The 27,344-nt window shown below is 55.2% G+C and overlaps 1 protein-coding gene across 1 annotated transcript in view; it reads left to right on the forward strand.

Annotated features, from left to right (window-relative positions):
- Positions 1–17,019, forward strand: part of UBR4 (ubiquitin protein ligase E3 component n-recognin 4) — a gene marked incomplete at its 5' end in the record, with an annotated part of 124,129 nt that extends 107,110 nt beyond the window's left edge. Inside the window, 12 exons of the mRNA XM_015565924.1 lie at positions 1–27; positions 404–577; positions 938–1,037; positions 3,283–3,501; positions 4,432–4,545; positions 5,393–5,535; positions 5,905–6,030; positions 7,056–7,250; positions 9,906–10,130; positions 13,235–13,325; positions 14,009–14,171; positions 16,641–17,019. The exon at positions 1–27 is cut by the window's left edge and continues 8 nt beyond it. Coding sequence (XP_015421410.1) covers positions 1–27; positions 404–577; positions 938–1,037; positions 3,283–3,501; positions 4,432–4,545; positions 5,393–5,535; positions 5,905–6,030; positions 7,056–7,250; positions 9,906–10,130; positions 13,235–13,325; positions 14,009–14,171; positions 16,641–16,705 — 1,642 coding nt within the window. The remainder of the gene's footprint in view (positions 28–403; positions 578–937; positions 1,038–3,282; positions 3,502–4,431; positions 4,546–5,392; positions 5,536–5,904; positions 6,031–7,055; positions 7,251–9,905; positions 10,131–13,234; positions 13,326–14,008; positions 14,172–16,640) is intronic.
- Positions 17,020–27,344: the final 10,325 nt, after the last annotated feature.

Raw genomic sequence — 27,344 nt, forward strand, 5'->3', positions numbered from 1 at the left:
TTTCAAACCATACTGCAGCTTTGAGAAGTATGTTGGTTGGACTTCATATGGCAAAGGCAGAGTCCCCACAAAAGCCTTGAACTAGTTCTGGGAGTCTGAGGAAGAATCACCTGAATTTTGATCAGATTTTTATGTGCCAGTCTGGCGGACCTTTAAGGGGCATAATCTAATTGGGGAATCCATAGTTAAAATATATTGTGTGAAATTGGCTCTGCAGAGAAGGCGAAGTGGATGTAAGATGGGAAGGGGGGTATGACAAGCTGGGGGATGGAGGAGGTAAGAGGGAGAGTGGTAGGAACCAGATCAGCTTAAGGAGTTCAGACTTGATCGTATAGACTGTTGAAGGTTGTTCAGCTTATGCTAGTCCTTTCACACCTTCAGACTCTTGGCTCTTTCCACCTAGGTATGATGAAGATCACAGTGGCGATGATAAAGTCTTCCTGGACTGCTTCTGTAAAATAGCAGCTGGCATCAAGAACAACAGCAATGGGCACCAGCTAAAGGACCTGATTCTCCAGAAGGGAATCACCCAGAATGCACTTGACTACATGAAAAAGCACATTCCCAGTGCCAAAAAGTAAGAAGTGGCTTTGGCAAAGTGACTGCTTTCCTTCCTCTTGTCCTGGTTCCTTCCTCCTCCATCATCTTGGCATAGTTATTCCCCTTTGCCCTCCTTGGGGGTCTCCCTCCTCTTCTGGAAATGACCAAGGTGACTCTCAGCCACTGTGGAGTCCTGTGGAGCTCTGGGGAAGGATGACCGCCCTTTGGTTTCTGTTCAGAGCACTCATCTCTCTGCTTCTCAGCTGAACTGGGTGGTCCTTTGTGATAATTTGTGGCACTCTTGGAGGGTCATGTTAAAACAAATCAGAATCAACAGCTGGATTCTAGGTAGCCTTTGCTTCTCTGGCCTGCAAAGAAGCCTTTGTTTGCTTTGCAGCTTGGATGCTGACATCTGGAAGAAGTTTCTGTCTCGCCCAGCCCTGCCATTTATCTTGAGGCTTCTTCGGGGGTTGGCCATGCAGCACCCTGCCACCCAGGTGAGTAGCCAGCCTGCATGTATGCCTTATGCTGAAGACAGGACAGGTAGCGCGAGGGAAACATACACTGTCTTCCCATCTCCCAGGACTGAGGAAGATAACTGCCTTGATAGCCTTGAGACATGACTTGCCCTGATAGGTGAGACTTCTAGAGTGGAAGACACTCAGAGGTCATCTGGCTCAGCTCTCTGTGAGAAGGATTAAGTTCCATTTGTGATTTCCTCATTCACCTCATTCCTATGTGGGGCTTCACAGGGCAGCTGATCAGCAGTGGGACTGTGAGTGTGACTGGCTCTAGTGTAAAACAGTTTTGTTTTCTGGCCACAGTCACTGGGACATTAGTAATGTCATCACCCTGTTTTCTGCTCTGTGTCAGGCAGCTGAAAACTTTGTGCTCAGAGAGGCCCACCTGTTCCCCTCTAGCTCATTCCTGATCGCTGCCCACGGGCCGAGGCAGCTGTTATCACTCACAAATCCTAACTGGCCTGGGCGGGTGGCCAGGCTGGGGTTTTTAAAAATTGAACTTTTTATTTCAAGATAATTATGAATTGACATGAAGTTGTTAAAAAAATAATACAGTGATGCCTGGCTGGTGTGACTCAGTGTTTGAGTGTCAGCCTATGAACCAAGAGGTCATGGTTAGATTCCTGGTTAGGGCACATGCCTACCCATTATGTAGTTTCTCTCAATGGTAACATCTTGAAAAATGGTCATAAATATCACAGCCAGAATGCTGATCTTGGTGCACGGTTCAGGACAGTTTCAGCACCACAAGGATCCCTCCTGTTGCAGTTATAGCCCCACCCACTTTCCTGCACCCCCGCTCCATGACCCCTGGCAGCCACTGATCTGTTCTCCATTTCTATAGTTTTGTCATTTCAAGAATGTCATATAAATGGAATCACACAGCATGTAACCTTTTTGGGACAGTGAATGGATTCAGCAGAGATGTAGGAGGTAGAATGAATGGAGTTGGAGGCTGATTGCACCTGGGGAGAAAAGAAGCTAGATGAATCAAGAACTCTGCTCAGTTTTTGGATTGGGCGACAGGGTGAATGGTGGTTCCATGAAGGAGGTGAGCTTAGGACAGGTCTGCTGATAACCAGGCTTATTCTTAGTTATTAAACTGAATTATTTAGTTACTAAACTGGAGTTTGAAGTGAGGTGGGCAGAATTCATTAGGTTTGATTCTCAACATACAGTCTGTCCTCCTAACTAGAATGTAAGCTTCAGGAGGATACAGTCTTTGTTTCCCCAGCACCTAAAACACTGCCTCACACACAGTAAACACCAGAGTGTTGAGTGTGGGCTACCTCACCAGAGGCAGTTGAACCAAGAGGCTTGGTGGTTAGGAGCTTGAGACACAAGAGGCCCTGTAATTTTGTTGAGCTGCATATTTGAAGCCACGAGAATAGATTTATGAGCTAGTGAGTGATCTGGTTGAGTGCTGAGCTTTCACATTGTAAGTTGGCTTTATTGTTTTCAACTTACCGTCAAATATGTAGTAATTGTCATCAATTCACTTGTGATGTGGGTGGTGCAGAGGTCAATGAAATGCTGCTGTTCTCAGTGAGCTCGCCTGGAGAGCTTTTCAAATGACACCCACCTTCAGTGTTCTGATGGTCTCCGACCCCAGTTCAGACCCCAGTTCAGAGCGTGGTTCCATGGCGCATTAATTGCCGACCTTCTCAAGCACAGGGCTTCCTGTTAATACATTTTAAGTGTGTTCTTATCTCCAGTCCCACTTGTAGTTGTACCTCTAGTATCCAGAGGTTGAGAAAACTCCTGTGCTCCTGAGTTTGGTGGCCCCAGATGAAGACCTTAACACAATCCCTCTGAACCTCAAGGGCCTGCTCTGCTTGGTAGTCACTGAGTTCACTTCTCAGGACTCATCAGGTGCTGCTTCTCCAGGGAATCTTACCTGCACCGCTTTCCCTGTGCCTGGATGCTTTGCACGTTGTCTCATTTTAATCATCCCAGGAGCCCTGGCATTACCCCCTGCTTTATAGATAGAGATGCTAATGCTGAAGAGCATAGTGATGGGTCAGAGGTCCTTGGCAGAGCCGAACCCGCCCCCATTTGTCTCCAAATCTCTCAAAGTTTAGAACGAAAGGATCAGATTGAAACTTGAGCAGATAACACGAGGTTGTGTACATTCCATTGATTTTCTGAACCTTTAAGCTCCTGGGAAGAACACTTGTCTACATAACTGGAGGCCTGTGTCTCTCTGGCCCCTTCTTGGCAGGTTCTGATTGGAACTGACTCCATCACAAACCTGCATAAACTGGAGCAGGTGTCCAGCGACGAGGGCATTGGGACCCTGGCAGAGAACCTGCTGGAGGCACTGCGGGAGCACCCTGATGTCAACAAGAAGATTGACGCCGCCCGCAGGGAGACCCGGGCTGAGAAGAAGCGCATGGCCATGGCGATGAGGCAGAAGGCTCTGGGCACCCTGGGCATGACGGTAAAACCAGTCCCTGAGTCCCCAGTTCTTGCCACCCTGCTGAGGAGGAGGCTGTGGCACGGTGATTTGTAATTTGGGACAGAGCTGGGGTTGGGCACGGTGAAGCTGAAGGCTGGATGGAGGAAGAGGGTGTGCTAGGCCCTTCACCTTGCTAATCTTCCCAACAACCCTCAGAGCTGTGACTGTGACTGTTCTGTCCAGGTGAGACTCAGATGCTAAGCGATTTTAGTTTATAGAAACAGTCAAAATGGTGATGATAGCCATTGTTATCAAGGATTTACTATCTGCCAAGCTCTGTGCTTATGCAACTTGTAAGATTTTATTTAAGCCTTTGTGTGGTTCTATAAGGTGGTATTATACCCATTTTCCAGATGAACTAATTGAGGCTGAGAGATGAAGTAAATAGGCCAAGGCACAAAACTAATAAGTGGTTGACAGGACTTTGAACCCCGGTCTGTGCACACGAAGGGTTCTGTGCTGTTTTCACTGTCCTGAGGCCTTGGAGGAAGCAGTAGGCCTCTGAGAGCCTCCTCCAAGCCAGCAAACTGAGTGTCAGCAGTTTTAAAACTCCCATGGGAACAGTAAATGAATCATAACGCATCAGCCCTTGCCAGCTGAGAGCTGGTATCGCTGGCACAAAGAAGGGGCTGTTTTGGTGGCAAGTGGCGGCTTGCCAGGGTTCCAGCCGGATGGTTTCTCTGCTTCAGTGGTCCTGCAGGAAGGGAATAGCAGGGAATCTGGGTCTTTACCCTCATTAGAAGCCAACTGAAGAGGTTCCTTTTGATGCAGCCATCCTTTTAGTGTATGTGGAGGGTCAGCCCTGTCCTTGAGTGTCCCCGAGTTAGGGGGTGTGTGTGTGTGTGTGTGTGTGTGTGTGTGTGTGTGTGTGTAAATCCCCTTCTGACACACCGCCTGGGGTTCCCCCAACAGACAAATGAAAAGGGCCAGGTCGTGACCAAGACGACACTCCTGAAGCAGATGGAGGAGCTGATTGAGGAGCCGGGCCTCACGTGCTGCATCTGCAGGGAGGGGTACAAGTTCCAGGTACAGCTCTGGGCCTGGGCCTGGTGGCCAGCCTGCTCGCTTGCTCTGGTGGCGGCCCTCGCTTGCAGGCCTTTTGTTCTTAGGCTGGCCAAGGCTTGCTTCTTGGCCAGTCTTTAAAGGCAGGAAGGCACTGCCTTCATCATCGTCATGATCGTACACAACAAGCACTCACTGGATTCTGCCTTGCTAGGCCCCATGCCCAGAGCTTGATGTAATTTTATCCTTAAACTTGTAAAAAGTTCTGTTTGTGGCTGAGAGCAAAGGTCATGGGACAGAGCCAGAATTATGGGCTTTTAAAAACATACCATGCTGTTTCCATTCAGGACACCTGGGAGATCAGGCTCCCCCAAACTAGATTCTTACCTGAAAGGAGCAGAGCAGCAAGTGACGTGTTTGCTCCCCTGAAGGCCTAAAAGGGGTCCCCTTTCTCTCTAGCTTCAATTGACTACTAGCACCCAAGCTATTGAAGGGCAGTAGCCTGGACCACAGGCCTTTAAGTCCTGCTGTAACACAGGCTCTTTGGAGCTGCCCGATAATTTTTGAAAAGCAGCCGACTTATCAAGAAGGCACTTTATTCATTTTAAAATAAATAAAACAAAAACAAAAGAAGGGCAGTTTAAACATACATTTCTGTCTTTCCACCCGCATAGCGTCTGCTTTAGTTTGGTTGCTTCCCTCACTCCCAGTCAAGTGCTTAACCACGAGCCTGGGTGCTGGCTGTCACCCCCTCTTCTGGACTGTCCCTGCCTAGGAGGGTAGGCATTCGGGTCCCTTCTGCTCTGCTTCACCTGCTTCCAAAGCCTGCATGGAGTTTCTCCTCACCTCTCCTCCTTCTGTTGTCTTGCAGCCCACAAAGGTCCTGGGCATTTATACCTTCACCAAGCGGGTGGCCCTGGAGGAGATGGAGAATAAGCCCCGGAAACAGCAGGGCTACAGCACGGTGTCCCACTTCAACATCGTGCACTACGACTGCCACCTAGCAGCCGTCAGGTGGGCCTGGCTCTGGGCACGGGTTCCCCCAGTGGGCCCCTCCCTCTGGGCTTCAGCTCCAAACCTCTGTTACTTCCCAAGTGTGGGCAGCTGCCAGCCCTGCAGTTTTAATGCTGTTCCTTAGTCTCTGGGGAGTAGGGTGTTCTACCTTTAACCATGGCCCAAGCTGGGGAAAGCAATGTTACTTACCTGAAGCAGTGAAGCCTGCACTTGCTATATCAGGGTTACACTTGGCTAATTCTGTGCGTGGAGTTAGGAGCATGGGCTAACTTCCTTCGTGTTAGCAAACCCTTGCCACTCCACTTGCCCAGGTGCCTGGTTGCCCAATTAATTCCATCAGCTACTCATCCCTGCTCTCCTCCCATCCAGGCTGGCTCGAGGCCGGGAAGAGTGGGAAAGTGCCGCCCTGCAGAACGCCAACACGAAGTGCAATGGGCTCCTTCCGGTCTGGGGACCCCACGTCCCTGAATCAGCTTTTGCCACTTGCTTGGCAAGGTGAGTGTTAAGCATTTTCATGGTAGGAAAGGGGATTCCCAGGAGATGGGGGGAGTCCTCTCTCAGCCCAGCCTGTGGTGAGACCATTTCCTGTGGCCGTCATTGGGAATCCCTGTCTCTTTACTTGCTGGCAAGGGGCTGTTCGGAACAGAGGGCACTCTGCTGAGATACCGGCACCCTCAGTGTCTGTGCGCCATGGAGAACTTCTGGTTATTCACTACTCTCCACCTTTGTTGATCTAAGGACATCAGACCTGGAATGCCTGACTTGGTCCCTGAGGCCAACATTTCCCAGAGTTCACTTCTTCAGTATATGCCTCTGAGGGTTAAATAATAAAAATTAATAGCTCAGTGGCACGGGCTCCCTTGTCCTGAAATGCAGAGTAGCTGAAGCTTCTGTGAAGCCCTTACCTCTGACTGCTGCCTTGTGGAGTGGTGCCCACCACAGGTCCTGGTTTTAAAGCTCAGGGATGAAAACGTATTTATATGAAACTGGTACCTGGTAGTAATAATGATGGAAGTAACAACAGGCAGTATTGAAATGCTTACCATGTGCTATTGTTAGACACACTCTACAGATGAGAAATTGTGGCATAGAGAGATTGAGTAACTTACTTGAGGTCACATAGTTAATAAGGCATAATAGATTATAATGTAAATTGACATAGAAAAAGCCTTTATGTAGAGTTTGGGGACATGATTCTTAGAATAGATTTCCTGGTCAGTCAGAAGGGATAAGGTCTACCTTTCTTATTCCAAAATGTACTTCTAGAAGTGGCCATAATATGTTCTGTGACAGTGGTCTCTCAAGAAGTGGGTTCCTCAAAACCAGAGGGTTCTCATCAAAGCTTGGAAAGCATCACTTTCAGTCACAGCAGAAGTGAAACGTCCTCTTCCTGCTGGCTCAGTCCTTGCCTTCGACTCTCCCTTCATCCCGCTGGCCATTGGTGCAACCTGTGCAGCCCACAGGGAAGGGATCTCCACCGGGACTTGCTTCCGTTCAGCGCTTGTTCTGCTCCCTCTCAGGCACAACACTTACCTCCAGGAATGCACAGGCCAGCGGGAGCCCACGTACCAGCTGAACATCCACGACATCAAGCTGCTGTTCCTGCGCTTCGCCATGGAGCAGTCGTTCAGCGCGGACACCGGCGGGGGCGGCCGCGAGAGCAACATCCACCTGATCCCGTACATCATTCACACTGTGCTTTACGTCCTGAACACGTTAGTATCTCGATCCCACTGGGCAGCATCCGGCTGACCCAGCACCTCCCGTGTGTCCATGCTCGCCTTAGTTAGTTCCAGAGCCGGTGCCTAACCACGGGCAGCCTTTGCTGAAGTAGGAATGTTCATCCACAGCGTTTAGGTGACTCCTTTCTAAACTGTCCCATCTCCCACTGTGGGCAGCCAAGGCCTGACCTTCAGCTCAGAGAGGACAGAACTGGGAGAAGCCAGACCATGAGAACTTCTACTTCCATGGAGCCCCTACTTCTCCTTACAACACTCACTTCTCTTGGATGGGGAGGTGGTAGGTTGGAGGTGCGCACAGTTACTTCAGGGCGTTTAGGTGAGGGTTTCACATGTAGGGGATGTGGCAGAGCCAAGAAACGGTTTCATAAATGGAAACTGGACTTGCTTCCCCTGTTTTCTCTCCAGTAAGTAATGCTTCTGGCAAGTGTGAGGAAAATGGAGGGAGTGTTAAGATTATCTGGGGAAGTCAACTGACAAGGAAGGCAGCCAGGGAAAATTAGATTGTATTTTTATCCAGATGTACATTAGGGGTAGTTAGGTTGATATGTGAAGTATAATTTTAAAGTAGCACTCAGGGGTAGAGAATAATATTCTTTTATTCCACCCCAGATTTCAAAAGCAGATTTAATATACGTTAGCTCTTAGGTTTGATTTATTAAATGGTTGCGTATTTGAGGCCCCAGATCTACTGGACAGAGAACTGACAGGCTGTGTGCAGTCACACAGGCAGCTACAGTTCCGTTTAGGCAACAGAACAATCTGTCTCTTGTTCTTGCTGGCCTTCTCTCTTCAACAATGTTATCTTCTGCTTCCCTCCGATTTCCTTGTGAGTTAAATGGCTGACCTCCAGACCACAGGTTTCATTGTTAAAAAGATGCACAGGTGGGTCTCCATCAGTGCATTACGTCACCCGCTAACCTGTTTAGACTGTCAGAAGAAACACCTGCATTGCTGACAGCGCAAATGTTCCCATCCCCAAACTGCTGCAGGTCTGAGAGCTAATTGCGTGTTGATAGCCTTTGAAAGAGCCCTCGGCCTTTGCAGAGACATGTCTCTGTTGGCAGCGAGGAGGTAGAGTGGACTGTTCCCCGGGGCGGAGAGCTGACCCAGGGCGGGGAGCTGGCACGATCTGCCTGGCAGAACAGAGCCGGTGATTTCAGGTGTCGTTGAATGCTAGACATTTTAACTCCTCTCAAGCTTCGTCAGTGGCGAGGGAGTTGGCTGTGCCATTATCTTGGTCCGTTCCAGGCTGACCTGGAAGCTTCACTGAGAGGCACTCTCTCATCCGCAGACTGCTTCCCTAGTCACTCCATGTTGCCACGGGCTTGGCCACGGGGCGGGTGAGGGGTGACTGCCTTTAGTGGACCATTTGTGTATGAAGGCAAGTGTGTGACACTGATCCAGAGCAGAGCTGAGCAGGTCTGCAATGGCAGAAGCCCCTGATTCCCAGTTCAGGAAAATGAGTTGAGTTTACTCACCTTTCCCTCTGAGCCACTCTTCAGGGCTGTGCTCGCACTGCCCCTGCTTCCCACAGCCCAGTTGGGCCGTGCTGTGTGCACACCTGGTAACTGTGATTCTGTGGCTCCTAGTGCTGTGTTTGTTTTACTTCATGGCATTAGGACAGGGCATCAGCACTCCTGGCTTGAGAGCACCATCTGTGTTATAAGGAGAGCGTGTAGCCAGAAACACCTGAGGGGGGACGCAGGGGGGGCTCCAGTGCCCTCATTGCCACGTCAGTGACCACTGCCCAGGCTTCGTCCTGGAGGGCAGAGAGAGTTATTAACTAATGCTGGGCAGGCTCTGGGCCAGGCGGCCTGGGTCAAAGCCAGTTCTTTCGCACCCCAGTGTGTGACTTTGGGCAAAATACTTCCTTTCTCCATGCTGTAGTTCTGTGAGACTGGGAAATTGAGCACACCCTCCCACCCCCTGTTGCTGCTGGTACCTGTTTCAGGGTTATTGTGAGGATGTCCATATGAAGCTCTTAGAATGGTTCCTGGCGTTGAAGTTCATGGTCATCATTGTCCCTGCAGTTTAGGCAAGATTTGGAACAAGAAGTGGCGCTTACCTGAAAACAGCTGTTCTCTTGAAGGGGAGAGGGCACGGACACATAGGGAAACAAACAACACAGTGAGCTGTGGAAAGCAGTGGTGCAGATGGAGTGTGAACAAGGTGGCTGTAATAAGACCACGCTGTGTCAGGGAGTGCAGAAGGCCGGCTCAGAGCCAGAGATTCATGATTCACATTGGCTCCATCACCTACTGCTTGGTGACCTTGGGCAAATCACTGTGGTAAAAAGGTGCTGTTACCTTCCAGGGTTCTGAGGTCACTGGTGATGGACTGTTTGTGAAGGTGCTCGACCTGACCCGCCGGGCGCTCAAGCCAGCAGTTGTTGGGAATTATGTCGGACCTGAGCTGGGGGTGGGGAGGGGCCAAGGAAGATGCTACCAAGAGGGGCTTGAAAGGGAAGCAGCAGTATTTGGAGAGCGGGGAGGGGACACGGGTGCGTGTGGCCCGTGATCCACGCGTTCAGGATACCCAAGAGAAGAGGAGAAATTGAACACACCCTCCTCCCCTGTTGCTGCTGGCCCCTGGCACCCGCCCTGGCTTCATCGTGCTCTTTTGTTCTAGAACCCGAGCAACTTCCCGAGAGGAGAAGAACTTCCAGGGCTTTCTGGAGCAGCCCAAGGAGAAGTGGGTGGAGAGTGCCTTTGAAGTGGATGGGCCCCACTATTTCACAGTCCTGGCCCTCCATGTCCTGCCCCCCGAGAGGTGGAGAGCCATGCGTGTGGAAATCCTGCGGAGGCTGCTGGTGACCTCTCACGCCCGGGCAGTGGCTCCAGGAGGAGCCACCAGGTTAGTACCTGCTTCAGGGAGCCGCCCCTGCCCCCTGTTGCCTGGACGGTGTATTCCCAGTGTGTGAAAACTGCCAGGCAGTGTGTGTGCGCTAAGGGAAGGCACGCGCATTTGACTCAGCCATTGGTCCTGACCCCTCTCCGTCTGTGACCCCAAGTCTAGGCCCGATGGCTGGCAGGTGCCTGCCCACCTTGGGTCTGGTGTTCAGCCACTAAAGAGGCAGAGCCAGGCATATCTCTGTGCAGAATTTCTAGAGGAAGCCAGCCAGGCACGGGATGAGGAGGAGAATTCGGGCCTTGGGCTCAGACAGGTGACAGGCTTCCCAGGCGGCTGGTCTGGCATAAACTAGGAAAGCCTCCGCACGGCTGCGGTTGGGGAGTTTCTTTTCTGATCATTGAAAGCTCGTCATCTCCCTCCTTGGTCATGTTCCTGTCCTGACCTTGCCACGTTCTACAGCTCTTCTTTCTCTCCTGTTAATGTGGGCACCTCCCAAAGCAGGAAGTGGTCTTTGTTTTCATGACCTTGTGCTATGATTTGGGTTACATGGGAGGTGTCCTGAGAGAAACATCTGCAAGGAAGCCCTTGAGATGTCCACATGGATTGCCCCACACTCAGTGGACTCCGTGGGCTCCACTCTCGGCTCTCAGTGGCTTGTGCAGTCTCTGCCTGCCCTGCGCGGCAGAGTAGGGGTGAGGGCGTCAGCTTGCTTCTGCCTCTGGAGGAAAGTCTTCCCTTCTGGGAGGCCTGTCCTTGGCAGTTTGCTTTCGCTGGGTCCGAGGGAACATTTCCACATTTGTAGGACCAGGGGGACCTTCAGGCCCCTGACAGTGACAGGCCAAGTGGAAACAGCCAGGTGCCTGAGTTGGCACACGTGGTATCTTTACTTCCATCAGCTCTGATTTACCAAGGGCTGCTAGTCAGGCCTCACGCCCGCAGGGAGGCTGGGTTGGAGCTCTGTTGAGTCAGGCCAGCATTAGCTTCTTGGTGTGGAGCAGAAGGGGTGAGTCTTGTTAGATTCCTATCTAACCCCTGCCCCCATTCCAGGCATATCACTTCCAGTGTTCCCCGGGAGACTGAAGCATTCATAGTCAACTAGCCGCCAGAATCACAAGTCAGATCTGGCGGATACCAAGTTGTTGATAAGCCAGGCTGGCCTGCTTCCCTAGCACATAAAGTGGCATTTACTGGGCACAAGCTCTCAATGGCAGGTGTGAAATCTGAGCCCACAGGAGCTGTTTTGCTTTCAATTAGGAGACTGGAATTCATTACTGTCCCAGGCGGTTAAGGAAAAGCCGATTTGGTCACAGCTTAATTAGGCAATCCAGTGCGAGCTGTACTCAGGAGTTGCCATTTTCTCTGTAGCAGTTTAGTCACCTGTACTAATCAGCCTTAAATAATTAAGTTGGGCAGGGTTATTCAAGATTCCTGCTTACCAAGGCAAAACAGTCACAGAAGGACCAGACTTGGTGTGATGTGGGGGCGTGAGCAGGGTGCTCCTGGAACAGACTGGAGGAGGAGCTGGGAATTAGCACAGTATTGAGACACCCTCCGGGGAGAGGCCTCGGCTGGGAGGATTTAGAGGGTGTCGTCTTGCTGGCTGAGGCAGTGTCACTGGCGCAGGCTCTGTTCATTATGGAGGGGGAGGCAGTGGCATACACACAAAAATGTGGCTCTAGGCATCTGCACAAGAAAGGTTGACCTCCTCTGCATGTTTTACATTCGAAGAGAAAGGTCCTCTGCTTGGGACTTGCAAGTACTTAAGCCCAGGACTTTCTCTTCATGTTGTTTACAGAGAAATGGGTCATGGCCTCCTCCTCAGGCCCACCTCACAGTGGTTTTCCCTTTGGCTGTGGCATCCTCAGGCTGGCAGGCAAGGGAGAAAGTGCATCGGGTGGAGGGAAGGTTCAGGAAGCATATTTCAGCAAATGGAATTCTCCTTTTATTATTTTACTTCTAAAGAATTTATATTTACCCACTCTTAAGTGTGATGGCCTGTCCCATGGGACACTGTCCCTTTACCTGAGTGAGGCCCATATGGTATAGTTTTAGCTTCTACGATAAGTGACATCTGTGCTTGTCTGACTTAGGATTCTTACACACACACACACACACACACACATGCGCACACACACACACACATACACACACACACTGTAATACTGAATTCTAGTCCCTTTAGTTATGGGCTCTGTACATCATGTTCTGAAGTATATAGCATCCCTGTCACAAGGGTTCAACTACCCTTTACTTACTACAGACGTGAAACCAGTTTGCAGACAACACTCCTTGTAGATTTGGATGCTGGAAACCAATTCTAGCCCCGAAACATCACTCCCTGTGCAGAGAGGAGTCTAGTCTTTCCGTATTTCACGGTGGCTGCACCTGTGTAACCATTCCTCACCGGCAGTGCCTGCTGAGGAGGCAGTGGACGTGGTTGCACATAGCCCCATGTTCTGAGGGACTGGCTGGTCCTTAATCCTCAGCTGCATCATGGGATTAAGTAGGGGCAGGCAATACTGGGTAGAAACTAAGGTGTGGCGAGCAGCTCGCTCAGGATTATCCCGGCATTGGGAGGTGTTGGGCAGTTGTGTCCTCCATCCTGGATGTTACCATTGCTCATCGCCACTTTTCCACCAGCTTCCTGCTTTCAACACAGCACGTGTTGACAAATTGCTGTGTGTGGTGGCTTTAGGTCTGCTGACTAACAGTTCTCCCAGCCTGAGGAGGGCCTTGTTTCCTACCTCATCTGCTAGATCCCATCAAGTCTGGAGCTCGTGGAGGTTGCACACAGCAACATGAGCTCCAGGAGAGGTTGGCCTCTCCTTAAGGCAGTTGCCTTTCGGTTGTCATGTCGCAACTGTGTCTCCCTTTCTTCCGATTTACCCAGATTTGGAAGACAGTCCGTGCTAAGGCTGAATATTTCAGGGAACGTTTTTGTAATAAATAAACCACTGGCTTCGGAAGGTCCTGCCCGTTGAGACAGACAGTGGCTAGAACTGAGTGGCCCCCAGGTTACTGTGACTCCCCGTGCTCCCCCTGCTCTGCCCTGTCCTGTAAGGACCCTTCCAGGGCCTGCATGACATGCAGTGGGATGTTCTTTCCAGGCTGACGGACAAGACAGTGAAGGACTACTCTGCCTATCGCTCCTCCCTTCTCTTCTGGGCCCTCGTCGATCTCATTTACAACATGTTTAAGGTAAGGGTGCCATTGGAGGCTCAGCCGTGTCTGAGTGTCTGCAAGGTGGCAGGTGATGTGTTCTTGGCTCTGACCCTGCCTCAGCCAACAGGTGGCTGCTCTCCACCGGCCTCTCCCAAGAAACCAGCACACCCACAGTGGGAAGGGATTTACACCAGCCTGGACGCTTGCATGTCTGTGCTCGGTCCGCCACCTGGTCTGGGGCCTGCTGTAGACCTGCTTCTGCAGGAAAATCTTCCCTCCCGAGTCACCTTTGTGTGCTCTTGTCACCCCAGTTTTGATAACTCCGTTGCCCTGTTGAGTATGACTTCTTCCAGCCCAGCTTACACTCCTCTGCCTGGAAGGAATTAGGGTTTGGGTGGCTCCTTTCATAATCGGAATGAAACAGCTCAATTAAGGCATCTTGACGAGTCCCTTTTCTTTGAGAAATGCAGGTATGACGTGTGGGGAGGAAAGAATGCAGTCGCTTGTTGTAGCTTGTAGGTTCAAGTGACCCAGCGTGTAATAAAGGGGCTGTGAGAGGAGTGAAGTGAAGTTATTGTTCCTGGCAGCAAAACACATCCTCCAGGGAAAACTGATGTACACAGGAGGGCTCTCCTTTCACGGGCTGACGTGGCTGCCTGACTCGAGGCATGAAGTCATCCCCCCTCACCCCCCGGCCTGTCTCCTGTTGGTTCTTGTAGAAGGTGCCTACCAGCAACACGGAGGGAGGCTGGTCCTGCTCCCTAGCAGAATACATCCGCCACAACGACATGCCTATCTGCGAAGCTGCTGACAAAGTCCTGAAGACCTTCCAGGAGGAGTTCATGCCAGTGGAGACCTTCTCGGAGTTCCTCGACGTGGCTGGTCAGTGTCAAGGTTCTGTCTCTCAAAGATCTTCTGCAGCAAAACTGGTTTGTCTTAGTGAGGCTGGCCATAGCTTGTTTCTTCACATGTCAGATAACACAGGTGAGAACTCGCCTGTCGGTCACCAAAAGATCGGAAGCACTGATAATGAGAGCAGCAGCTCTGCACTGGGCTGCCCGCTGCATTTCCCTGCCTGCAAGGCAGCCCTGGGTGAGGTAGGCCTGTGGTCATCCCCACTTTGCAGGTGGGGTAACTGAGGCGCTGGAGATTCACTACATCTACAGTGGGGCATCGCTGCAAATTGGTAGAGCCCCCTTGTGATTCCTGGCTTTTCCTGACAGTTCAGGGAAAGACCATGGAGCTTCCCTGTCTTTCTCCTGCCTCTTATGTCACAACTGCCCCTGGGGAGATGCGGAAAATTTCAACTCTGATTCTTAAATGGTGAACATCAAAACACCAAGACAAAGAGCATCTGTAACTGTAAGAATAGGGCAACACTTTGAGCTCTTGTCATATGAGACATCCTCAGACAGTCCTTATCCCTCAGCTAGTAAACATGAAGTTCATTGTCTTTCCTGTGTACAGATTCCTTATACAACGGACGTGTATTTTAATTGCACACACATTAAAAGTTGCTTGGATTTCATAACCAAGCATCAGGTGACCACAGGGGGAGGTGACGTGGGCCGCTGCCTGGGAAGAGACACCTCAGATCACAGATCTTGGTGCCTCTGGGCTGTGGTGCTGTTGCCTTACAGCCCTTGCACTGCTGTCTGTCTAGTGAAGGGCTTCCGGAGCCGAAGCAGAGGGCCCACACCAACCTGACTCTCGGGAGCTTATGTTATTTTCCCCTGACGGTCATTGTGGGAATGCTGTGACGTGTAAAGAAGCGGGGGAAACATCTCCCCGATCCCACTGATATTTTCCTGTTTGTTTTTGTCTTCTGAGAACTAAACTCTCAAGAGTTTGGAATGATGCTCTGTGTGAATTTCTCTTTCCTCCCAGCTCAGCCCCAACTGATGGAGTTCCCCTAAAGCATTGGTTCTCAACCTTCCTCATGCCGCGACCCTTTAATACAGTTCCTCATGTTGTGGTGACCCCCAACCATAAAGTTATTTTCGTTGCTACTTCATAACTGTAATGTTGGTACTGTTATGAATCGTCATGTAAATATCTGATACGCAGGATGTATTTTCATTGTTCGCGACCCACAGGTTGAGAACCGCTGCCCTAAAGCCTAGGGCTTGCGTTTTGTCCTTTGCGGTGGCCTTGGTGGGAGCTGTGCACTGGGATGGCCTTGTAGGTGCCCTTGGTTATCAGAGGCCACGTGCTAGCCCTCCTACCCGAGGTTCCTTTGTTACTTCACCGGGTGCTCCCACGTGCATCCTCCAGCCTTGACTTCCTACCTTAGCCACGCTCCCTGCTTTCTTCCCAGGAAGTGACCCCTACAGATACGAGGGAGCCTTTGTATTTGTGTCCTCGGGGGCGAGCTCTTGTGTTTGTCACCCAGGGGTCTGGTGAATGTACTAGTAAACCAAGACTGTCAGTGTGAATGTAAGAGTCTGAATAAGAGGAGAGGGTGGACCAGGTAAGGAAGATGGTCAGCTCAGTTCAGGGCTTTGCCTCAGCCCCGGGACTGGTGGCAGCACCGCGGCCCGAAGCAGGGAGTGCAGGGAGGCTCTGGCCTTCACTCGGAGGTCCTGTTTGCACAGTGTGACTTCATTACTTTGTTTAAACTGGTAGAAAAGCTCAGAACACCAGGCACACCCTATTGAATGCAAGGACAGAAACACCTTCCAAAACCAACATGGGATGGTGCCCCCTTCCCTGCATTGCGCAGAGCTGGGGAGAGGATTCCCGTTGGCATGCTGCCGGGCCTTGGGGGGGATCACCTGTGAGGGAGCGGCAGGGGCAGCGGGGACCTGATGCTGATTGAGCTCCTTCTGTCACTGGCACTTCCACATACATGCCTGACGTCATCCCCACAGTGATGAGGCGAGGACCCGTCACTGTCCCTGTGTGATAGTCGAAGGGACAGAGCTTCTGAGCACAGGCAGCCTGCCCAAGGCCCGGGGCTGGTGGCTAAGGCGCCGATGGGCCCGGGGCCTGTGCGCTTCTCGGTCCTCCAGCCCTCTGGGGCGGTGGTGTGCACCTTTCCCAGTCCAGGTCCTTTTGAGGATGCAGGGAGGGCTGTGGACACTTCCTTTCCATTTACACTGTGGTCCACGGACCGGGCTTAGAGCTCCAGGGAGATGGTGGGCCAGCCTCTGCCCCTGTACCACCCTCAGACAAACAGCCTCCTCTTCCAGAACATGGCGCGGTGACTCGTCCCAGTCATGGCCAAGCCTCCAGCCGCAGCTGTCAGAACTTGTTGGAGTACAGTGTGTTCTCTTCGAGGATGCGGCAGCCATGACTCATGGGCTGGGGCCATGCGGTCCTGCTCCTAACAGCCTCTGCCTCTGTTTCCAGGCCTCCTATCAGAGATCACCGACCCAGAGAGCTTCCTGAAGGACCTGTTGAACTCCGTCCCCTGATGGCCCCGGAACCGCTGCTGACCCTCTGAAGCTGGCTGGCCTCCGCCCTCTGTGTTCTTCCCTCCTGTGCATCGATTCCCCACAGGACGCTACACCAGTACCCCCCTCCTCCCTCCCTCATCTTTCTCGGAGTGGCTTGGGGTTTTAGGCTTCCTGTTTTATCTTGTGTGTGTGGTGCACTAGCTATGAAGTTTGTAACCCGAGCCACAGAAGGACTTGTACATACCTAGGAGCCATGAGTTGTCCTGGCCAACTTAATACTTGAGTGTGCACATCTTGAGAAATAAACGAATGACTTAATACACATTGAAAAAGAAGGTGTTGGCTGCTGCTTAAACCCATCCTTGATGTCACGGGCCACACTTTCCTTGCTGCCCAGCCCTTCCGATGTCAGTACAGGAAGACGGGCCTGGCAGTCGCCATCTCTGGGCCTCTTGCCGGCATCAAACGGAGCCTGTTTCCAGCCAGCAAGTCAGGGCACCGCATTTGATGAATATGATCTTTCCTAAAACAAACCCCTGGCCTCTCTTAATTTTGGCCTTAAGCGCTGGAACCCAAAGACACATGGAGCCGGTGGTTTTCTAGTCCTCGGCGGAGGGCAGGCCCGTAGGCACTAGGCTTTCTGCAACAAGCGCATCGACGCTCTGCTGCCCGCGGCAAATCGGGGATCCTTGGGCGGCTTTTCTTCGGGGTTGCAGCTTAGGAGAGGGCCTGGGGTAGACTTAGAGTCGGAACAATGAGCAGCTGCGCTTTTCTGCACTTCCCTCTGCCGGGCCCAGTGTGCGCGGTTATTTCTAGCCTCTCTGACAGCCCTTCAGGAAAGAGCCAGTGTCGCTTGCCAGGGGCTGCCCACCAGGCTGCCAGGGCGTCAGGTTTGTGCCTCTGGCGCTGTGTCCTCAAGCACTATGGCTCCTATCCCTGGGGCCTCAGGACCTGCCTCCCCAGCTCCTGGGCAGCGTTCCTCTCTAGTGAAGCAGCGAGGCTGACCCAGATGGCCCGGGAGGAAGAGCTCACCAGTGCCGTCTCCTCACCTCCGTGACTGCTCTCCGCTGCTCCTCCGCGGGACCGACTCCCCTGTCTTGATGTCCAGTGTATGTGGCTCCATCCTCAGGCCAGACCACTTGGGACAGGAGGTTCCTCTGGGCCCATTTCGGAGAGTTCCACAGCCAGGACCTCAGGCCTCTTCCCAGAGCCTCTGACGAAGTCGCCACAGGCAGGCGTGAATGTCGTGCTTGGGGCCCACCCAGAGAGACGAAAGGCATTTGTTGCAAGAGCCCCGCTGGCAGCCCTGGCAGACGAGCGTGTGTGACTGTGTGCACAAGTGCACGTTGGCATTGGCGCTGGCATTGCTGGGGCGATGGGCTTCTGAGGGACGGACTTGGCTGAAAAGGGCGCAGCATCGCCCAAGCCGTGTCAGGTGCTCACTTCGTTTGGCTCCATCGCCTCCTGTATGCAGTCTCCGTGCCTGTAAGTGGGAAGTTGCGTCCATGGGGTAGGGTGGTTGCCAGGCTTACATGAGATTATCTGCCTGCTATGTAGTAAAAAAATGGCTGCTCTTACCGTTAATGAACTCACTTGCAGTCTACAAGGTTCTGACTCTTCCTTTACCAAAGCTCTATGTCTCTGTGAGGTCCAGACGTGTCTGGAGGAGACAGATGAAGGATTTCATACACCGAATACAGCAAGTTGATGCCCTCTTGCGGGCCCCTCGTCTTCCCTCGTCTGAGGGTCCCCCTGAGGGGCCACTGCAGGTACACGTAGCCGAGTGGCTGTCTGTTATATAACATCCTGGCAGCGAATAAACTGGCAGCTTCTGGACGGCGAAGGGCTTGGGGAAGGTGCGGGGTGAGCAGCGTTACACCTGCTTACCGGGTGCCGGCTGCTGTCCCGTGTGGCACCATTATAGGCTGAGCTGTGTTGGAAGGGACACTTAGGGCCACTGGTGTTGACGTGGCGCCTTCAGGAGCTTAACTGTTGCCTGGTGCTCGTGGCAAGGCGTTCACTTCTTTTTTTCCTCTGTCCTTCATTTCTTGCAAAGTCCTCAGAGAAATTTGGCCCCAACCCAAGTCATCAAGCCTTGTGTTTTCATTGTCCCAGCTTCCCAGTGCCGCCGTCCCTGACAGACGTGCAGGCGGGGGACTCTGAGCCCAGGCTGGCACAGCCGCCCTGAAGGACACCAGGCAAAGCTCAGTCCCTTCTGTCCAGAGCCGTCTAATCCCTCCTTGGGTTCCTGTCTTTCTCCACAGGCGCCCCCAGCGGGGAGTTGAGAGGGTTCCAGACGGCACTGTGCCTGATTGACGGCTGCAGTGGTTAAGCCCCCCGGTCTGCGTTCAGCTGGAAGGCTGGAGCAGAGGTGCCACCGCCTTCCCCCCGGAACGCTGAAGCCTCGTGTGCCTCGGCCGTCTTGGTCTCTCCCGGCGCCAGCTTCTGAGTTCAGTCTGTATTAGGAGGCCCCCATGAGGCCCCTCACCCCCCGTTTCGTTTGCTGTGACACCAGGGTCTGCGCTGGGTTCTTTACGCTTATTTCTCACATCGACCCTAAAGTTAGGTGGTGGTGTTCCCACCTTCCGATGAGGAAAGGGCCCCAGAGGGAGGGACCTGCCTGCCGGGAGCGGGGCACTGAGGGGGGTGTGGGACTTGGCACAGTTCCACTCACCACCCCACTCGCGTCTTCAGTGTCTGCCTGGTACAGGCGCCCCGCTGAGTGTGAGTGCACAGTGGGCATCCACGGTCTGTCCTGTGGAGCTGAGATTCCCGTGAGGGGCAAAGGCAGAAAGCGTGCCTGTCCCAGACTAAGCAGACCCATCACGTGAGCTGACTTAGTCCTGTGTTGGCCACCAGATGCGGGCATTGTGGTGCCGGGGATGCGCCAGGCTCTGGAGGGCCCAGCGCTGCTGTGGGGCCGAGGGCAAGTCTCCCCACCTGCCTGTGAGGGTGGGAGTGAGTGAGCTAACATGGGAGAACATTCTAGAATTGGGCAGGGCCTGGGCCATCCGCTGTGGCTCCAGTGGCCAGTGTGGGCGTGTTCCCGTGGAGAGGAGCCGCAGAGTGGCTGAGGGTAGGCGTCGCCTCTCCTCACCCCCCGCTGTCAGGACAGGCGTTCAGCTGCGGCCCGTGCACCCCCCGCCCCCCACTCGTGCGCACATGCACACATGGCCCAGGCGCATGCTTGCTGCACTCGCACGGAGTCCGTTGCATGGTGATGCTTGTTTGTTCCCTGCGGTTATTTCTGTCTCTGCTGCTCCATGGTCCCCACCCTGGGGGCTACCCCCTCTCCTGCCCATCCTTGTCTCTTGTCCCATCTCGGAGCTTGGCCCAGGCTTGTGTGCTGCCAACTCGCCCCCTTGGCTCCCGGACAAGCCTGGAGCGGCTGCAAGGCGTGTCCAAGTGCAGACCTGGCTCCTGCAGCTCAGGGTGTGGGGACCTCTCCCCCTACCCCCTCTCCAGAGCACTAGGGCTCAGCCTGGGAGGAGTCTGTGCCGAGGACCCCAGGGCTGCAGCAGCCAATGCCCCACCCGTGCCCTTTGCTGATTTCTGAGCTTTGGGGTATACTCTGACCCCATTGTTCTAGGGCTGGGACAGTGCAGTGCAGAGAGAAGGAAGGACTTACAGGGTCCCCAACTCGCATTTCCCATATCCCAGGCCAACAGGCTCCGGGCACAGAGGCTTGGGGCCCTCCAGGCCTGTCCCCTGAGCCTGTGAATTTCCAGGTCATGGCTGATACTGATGAGAGGAAAGAGGGGGAACAGGGATAGGTGGGGGGGGCCCTCTTTGGGAGAGAAAGTGGCAGGTGGAGTTGGCAGTATCTGGTACAGGCCCAGCATCTCTGCCCACTCACCTGGTCCACGCTGGGCTCTCACAGCCTTGTAGGTCTCTGGCCACTGTCCATGCGCCCCTGACCTTCAGGGCCCACGGGAACTGGCAGTGCGGGCTGGTTCTCTTCACGGTGCAGGACACGCTGAGCTTCCCATTTGTAACTCCGCAGCCCTCCTCAGGTGGTCGTTGAGCACACACACTTAAGCAAACTGGCCCTGACTTGGGGAAGCCTCTCCACATCTGTCTGTGGGAGAGGCAGGACCCACGTGCACCTCCCCACTGTGGGGGCCCAGGGAGCAGCAGGTGCTCCTGGAAGTTGGGGAGAGACTGGCTGTTTGGGGACCACGGTCAACAGGCCTGGAGTGCGGGGCGGGGGCATGGGGACCAGTGAAGCTTGTCCGTGCGCAAGAGGAGCAGGCCTCGTCAGGTGAACCAAGGTGCTTGCGCAGCACCTGGCACAGAGGCGGCCACGGAAATGTGAGCTGGGAGGGGACGCGTGACTCACCCAGAGGGGCTTTCCCGGAAGTGCTTTGGGCTCCATCTGAGGAAAAGGCCGCTGACGCAGAGCTCCTGTAGTGACAAGAGCTGTTTGGAGGTAGTGAGCCTTCTGTCGCTGGAGGCATCGAGGCGGATGCCGCAGGGGGTGGTGCTGGGCAGCAGGGGCAAGTCAAGGGCTTTGAGCCAGAGGGCCTGGTTCTAACGCCGCCTAATCCACGCTGGGCCTTGGCGAGCTGCTTCCCCTGGCAACCTGGGGGAGCCCCCAGGAAAGGCGGTGAGCGGGGCTGCCTCACGGGGTAAGGGTGGCCATGCTCCCACAGTGCCCAGCTCGACGTGGCTGCCTAACAGGTGTGGATCCTGAGATGCGCCTCCCTGATGTGGGAACGGAGGCTTCTGACGAGCCTTTCGGGTCCTGCCAGGAGGTGCCCAGTCCCCTTCCCCGTACCCTGCCCCCCAGGTGGGGCTGGCTGTGGTCCGAGTGGCCACAGGGAACCTGAGGGCAGGCAGTGGTCAGAGGAGAGCTCGTCGCCCTCCCCAGGGTGTCCCCAGCACCTCCGGAGGGCCTTGTAGGGCCTGGAGCCTGGGCTGTGGTGTTCTCTCTGCCAGTGACGCCGAGGCAAGGTGAATCCGATGGGCAGGTGCGGCCCAGCCCCCGCCAGGCTCCCTCAGTGCTGCGCATGTGCTCTGGGCAGCTCCCAGCTGGGACAACTCTCAGGACAGGACACATGTGTGCAGGGATGTTCTCACTTCAAATCATGGAGGCGGGAAGGGGTCCTGCGGGTGGAGGGTGCATAGAGAGCTGTGCAGTAGCCACTTGGGGGGAAACTGAGACCCAGAGGTAGGGAGTGTCACAGGCTCCTGGGCATCAGGCACCTCGGGGCACGCAGCCTCATCGAGGAGGCCCCAGGGTGTTCAGTCCTCACAGCTGCCCTGAGGCCGGTGCTGGCATCATCCCATTGCACAGATGGGGACACTGAGGCACAGCAGGGATTCGAGTCCAGGTCCATCCGAGGCCACAGTCCACGGCCGTTATCTCTGCCACCTCGTCTCTGCCCTCGTCCCAGCCGGACACCCTGTTGGGGATGTCTGGTGTGGTGTCTGTGGGGGAACATGGAGAACTTCCTGCCGTCCCAGAGGCTGACCTGCTGAGCGCGGCCGACCAGTTCCAGGAGGGTTTCCAGGTGAGCGAGTCTGGCCCGCTTTGCGCGCCTGTGAGTAAGAGTGGTGAGTAGGAGGGTGAGTAGGAGGGTGAGTGGGAGTGGTGAGTAAGAGTGGTTGGACATTTGGACATTTTAAAAGGGTTAGAAGAAAGACAAAAGAATTTGCAGCAGCGGCCGTATGAGGCCCACAGAGCCTGTGTGTGACTGGCTCTTTACGGAAAACGTCTGCCGAGCCTGGTGCAACGCGGGATCCACGTGGGCTACGGAGGAGACGCCACCTGAGGCCCACTCCACGCCCGCAGCGGTCTGAGTCCCTAAAGCTCTCAGCCGCCTGTGTCCGAGGCCGCCCGCTGGGCCTCGCCTTCCTGGGAAACGCCGCAGGCTGACTCCCCAGATTGTCCTCGGGGCCCCTCGCAGGGACGGTGCCCAGGCTCCGGCCAGGGCTGGGGCCAGACGAAGCCGGGACCAGCGATGAGGGTGTCGGTGTCACTGAGACTCCAGCTGTGAGGGTCAGAAGTCCCAGTGCAGAGCCGCCTGGACAGTTAAGGGAACCTGCTGTTTCCCCAACAGCCAGCCCAGGGGGCGGCCCAGGAGTGGTTGATCGGGGACTCGGCCGAGCCTTAGGGAGAGGATCTGCCCCCAGGCTGGCTGCCCCCCACCTCCCATGAGGCTGCTGCCCCGGGGTCCGGGCATCACATCCTGACCCATCCTGACTGTCCAGAGGAAGACAGGGCACGCTGATCCCTGTACCTGCTTCTCAGGAAACCTCTCCTGGGAGCCCCAGAGGCTTCCCCTCGCGTCTCAAGGGTCCCCTTCCACCTCTGCTCCAGTCCTGTCTGGAGGCTCGGATGGTCCCGGGTTCACATCCCAGCTCCACCCCCACCATTGCCTTGGGGCCTCAGTTTTCTCGTCCATGAAAAGGAGCAAAGAGGCCAGACAGCAGAAGTGAATGCGATTATGCCCGCTAAGCACTGAGCACAGTGCCGTTCAGGGCCACCCACATCGTCATGGGGCACCGGTGCCCAGCCCGGGGCAGGCCAGCAGCCGCCCACAGACCTCTCGCTGTTCCAGGTCTCGGCCCGCATCCTACAGAGCGAGGGGAGGACTGACTTGTCCCAGGACTGAGCTAAAGCACCGCAGGGATCTTAGGGAGGGAGAGCCCACATCTGCTTGGGGTAGTGTGCATGCTCCAGGGGAGGACTTCTTGGAGGAGGTGACATTTGAGAGAGGAGTTCCTAGGTGGAGGGAGCAGACTCTCAAAGGGGCAGGGACAGCTGTGGTGGAGGGTGTGTAGAGGGAGCCAGCCCAGTGTAGGCTCTGTCTTGGCAAGGCCCCGGGAAAGGCCAGATGCCAGGTGTGCAGGTGGTGGGAGCTGGGAAGGGTGCAGGGTGCAGCTGGAGGTGGTGGGAGGCAGGAGGAGGTCAGTGAGGGGGGGGATGGGGACGAGGGGAGGCTGGGGAGGGTGGCCTGGCCACAGTGGACAGGGCCCCTGTGTGATCCAGGGCACATCCCTGCCTCCTCCATGCCCTGCTCGTCGGTCTCTAACACGAGGGGATTGGATGAGGCCAGCCCATCTCCTGCTGTTCCTGGAAGCACCCAGAGGCTCCCCTCCTTCCCAAGGACCACCTGGGAGCTGGCGAAGATACGGGTTCCTGGGCCCACCCCAGCCCTGCCGTGTGTGCTCGGGTGGGCATGAGAACCAGTGATCCCACGGCCTCTTCTTCTCTTAATGTTTTGGTTTCACCCAACCCAACACACACTTGCTGAGTGGTCAGGGGTCAGGGGCAGGGAGGGGACACCGGGTCTGGGACTTGGGCTTGGGGGTGGAGGGGCTGCAGGGGAGGACACTGCCGGCAGGACAGCAGAAGTGAAGGTGTGAGGGCCAGAAGCAGCGTGGAGTTATCGGGGGACTGCAGGTGTGAGAGGGAGCCTCAGGTTCGTCCCTCGGGAGGGAGGTGTGGCCCAAAGCCTGTGCCCAGGCACCCTGAGACCCTGGTGTCTGCCGGACACACCTGGCCACCCCTTCCCAAGGTGGGAGTGAAGGCTGCCAGCTGAGCCACCCCCAGCGGGACTGCGGCTGTGTCCCTCTTCCCTGCCTGGACGGTCTCTGTGGTGACAGCTTTGTCTGGAATGTCTGCCACCCCAGCCATGGTAAAACCTGCTCAGAGGCGCTCCTCTTCTCCCTCCTCCTCCTCCTGCCATCCCCAGCTCAGCCGCTTCTCTGCATCGTCCTCAAGAAAGCCTCGCTCGCTCCCACCCAGAGCAGAACCTGGGCACCCAGGCTCCTGCCCCTCTGGCTGCTCTGACGCAGGCCCTGCAGACAGGCGTGGGAGCTGGGACCGCGCCTGCCGCATCCCCTCCCGCCTTCCTCGGGAGCCAGGGGCAGCCTGCTCTCTCTCCCTTGCCACCATGACAGGCTGCCCATCATCCACAGAACCCGTCCTGGCTAGGAGCCCATGACATCATCTCTTGGGCAAGCTCCGCCTGTCAGGGTGGGGTCCCCACCAGGTGGAGGCTGGCACGTGTCTGGGCACCTGAGCCTGGGCACGCCTGAGGGCACAGGGAGGCAGCCACACAGACAGGATCCTAAGGTCCCTGTCTTGGGATATTCCCAGTGTGCCCTGGGGCCATGGTCCTCCCTGATGGCTTGGGGCCTGGTCTCCATGAGGCAGGAATTCTGGTTAGTGACTCCACTGACATTTAGAGTTCAGGGCAGATGAGTTTTAGGAGGTGGAGGAGCAGAGAATTTGCTATGTGCACGCCCCTCAGTACCAGCGGGTGGGAGATCTGGCAGGTGACCCCGAAAGACAATGGGCCCTCCTGGCCTGTGAGGAAACAGCTGCTCCCACACTGGCCTCTGTCCCTCCAACAGGGTAAGCCCCTCCCAACCCCAGGGCCTTTGCTCGTGCTGTTCCCTCTGCCTGGAAGGCTCTCTCCTCCGATTCTCAGACTCCTTCAGGTCTCCGTCTCGTTCACATGTCACCTCCTCACAGGGGCCTTTCCGGGCATCTGCCCCACTTCTCGCTATCGCATTGCCCATTTTTTTGGCTGCAGAGCACGTGACCTGCTTTGAAGTTGCTGTATTTATCCACTTGGTTATGTGTTAACGGCTGGCCCCTGGCTGGCCACCTCCTGGTCACAGTCCTGTCCGACTTGAGTGTAATTATTTCTTTAAGCATCAGATCCCGAGGTCCCCTGTTCCCTGGGTGCCCTGGCACTGGATCTGGGGAACTGGAGGATATTTCTGCCTGGAGCCTCGTGGTTAGTTTATCCTCTTAAGGACTGGCATCTTCATGAAACCGAGGCAGCTCTCAACTCCTTTCTGTTCGCAGCCCCATCTGCTAGACCTGGGCCTGTCTGTCTGTTCACTGGAACCTTCCTGAGGCTCAGGAGCAGGGACCAGGTGTTTGTGGGGCCTGGCACGCTGGTGCCTGGTGAGCCCCACACAGCCTGGGTGCCGAGGAAGCTCAGGGGAAAGAAAGGCAGAGGAGGGCAGGACGGCTGTGTGAGGGGCTCCTAGGCACCCCTGGGTCAGTGGTTTCAAACCTATTCTACCCAAACCCTGAAAGAAGCCCTCAACACCCCACCCCATATGTGCAGAGAAGTCTGGGGAGGAGCCCTGGGACCCTGCCTCAGTGGGAGCTGGAGTCCCCAATGCTCGGCATGCCTCCCCCCAGGTGGGCCACAGAGGACAGGGCAGAGACCACCGATCAGGAACAGCGGTCCCATTTCACAGATGGGGAAGCTGAGGCCCTGAGCCGGTGTGAGGGGCCCAGGCAGCGTCGTAAACCCCAGGCCAGCTGGCCAGTGCTACCCAGGGACCTGGCCACCGGCCCCTCTTCACTTCCGGTGGCCTTGCCTTCCCTGGCTCCTGTGTGCCTACAATGGGAGGCTTTTGTGAGCTCCCAGCCTTTGCCTGGACCACAGAGGACCTTCAGTACCAGGTCCTGCCTCGTCTGGCTCCTGGGCTGACCCCGGGGGAGGAGCGGGCTAGGGAGGGAGGGCCAGGGGTCTCTGGGTGGGCAGCGGAGGTCTTGGGAACACTCAGCAGTCCCACCCGGTGGGTGGTCACTCACTTTCCTTAGGAGGGTCGCATACCCAGGGCCATGCTGGGACTCCGTCCCCATCTGTGGAATTTGGGGACAAGACTGCTCCCACCTCGGGGAGTGGCAGCCCCGCAGCCCGGGTAAGTTCTGTGCTGAGCTCAGCGTGGGGCTGACTCACGCGGCCTCTCCCAGGGCCCAGTGGAGTCTGGGCTGCAGGATCCTGGTCTCCGGGGCTCCCACGAGGCAGCCCGGGCTCAGGGCCCTGTACACGTGAGGGCTAATGAGGTGCCGCCCGCCTGGGACCCGGCCTCCGCGGAGCCACAAGTGCCGGCTGGGGACCGCCTTCACCACGGGCGGGCCTGGCCCGGGCCTGCTGACTTGGGGTTTTGTCCTGTGCTGGGCTGGTCGCCCTCTGAGAGCAAGGTTTCTCCTGGGCGCCAGGATTCCCTGGGGACAAGAGGCAGCTAAGGGCTAACTCCACACAGCACCCAGACCACCTTAGCTTGCTGGTCCCGGGTCAATGGAGTGGGTGGGGGGCTTCAGGGAAGACAGGGTGTCTTAGAGGACATATGGCCAAGAGCCTGGGGTCTGGTTTGAACTTTGGCTTTGCTACTTCCTGGTAAGCAGAGTCCACGGGGTGACAGTGACCCACAGGGCAGTCAGGGGTGAGGGTGACCTGGCGTGGGCATCAGAGCCCAGAGGTGAGAAAGGTGTCCACAAGGGGGAGAGGCCTACAGGGGTGCGGAGGGCGGCCAGGTGGAGGGGTCGACACCCCTGTTTGTGTGGGGGGAGGTGGCAGTAGTGGGAGATCGGTTACATAAATGAAGGCGATTTAATCGATAAACAGGTTAAGGATAAAGAAGCCAGATTTTCACATCAGAGAAGGGGGTTCCAGACCTGCACCAGGAGAGAACAAAAATGGAGCCTGTGGGATTGGGTTGAATCTGGAGATAGTCTGTGTGCACGCATGGTTATCAATGGGAGAGAGACAGAAACATAAGGGTGTAAATGTGTGTTTTGTATTTACCATCTAGTGCGCGCGCGCGTGTGTGTGTGTGTGTGTGTGTGTGTGTGTGTGTGTGTCTGTGTGTATGAAATCACATACATTCCTATCCCCTC

This window comes from Myotis davidii, unplaced genomic scaffold (genome assembly GCF_000327345.1).
Source record: "Myotis davidii unplaced genomic scaffold, ASM32734v1 scaffold299, whole genome shotgun sequence".
Classification (NCBI taxonomy): Eukaryota; Metazoa; Chordata; class Mammalia; order Chiroptera; family Vespertilionidae; genus Myotis; species Myotis davidii.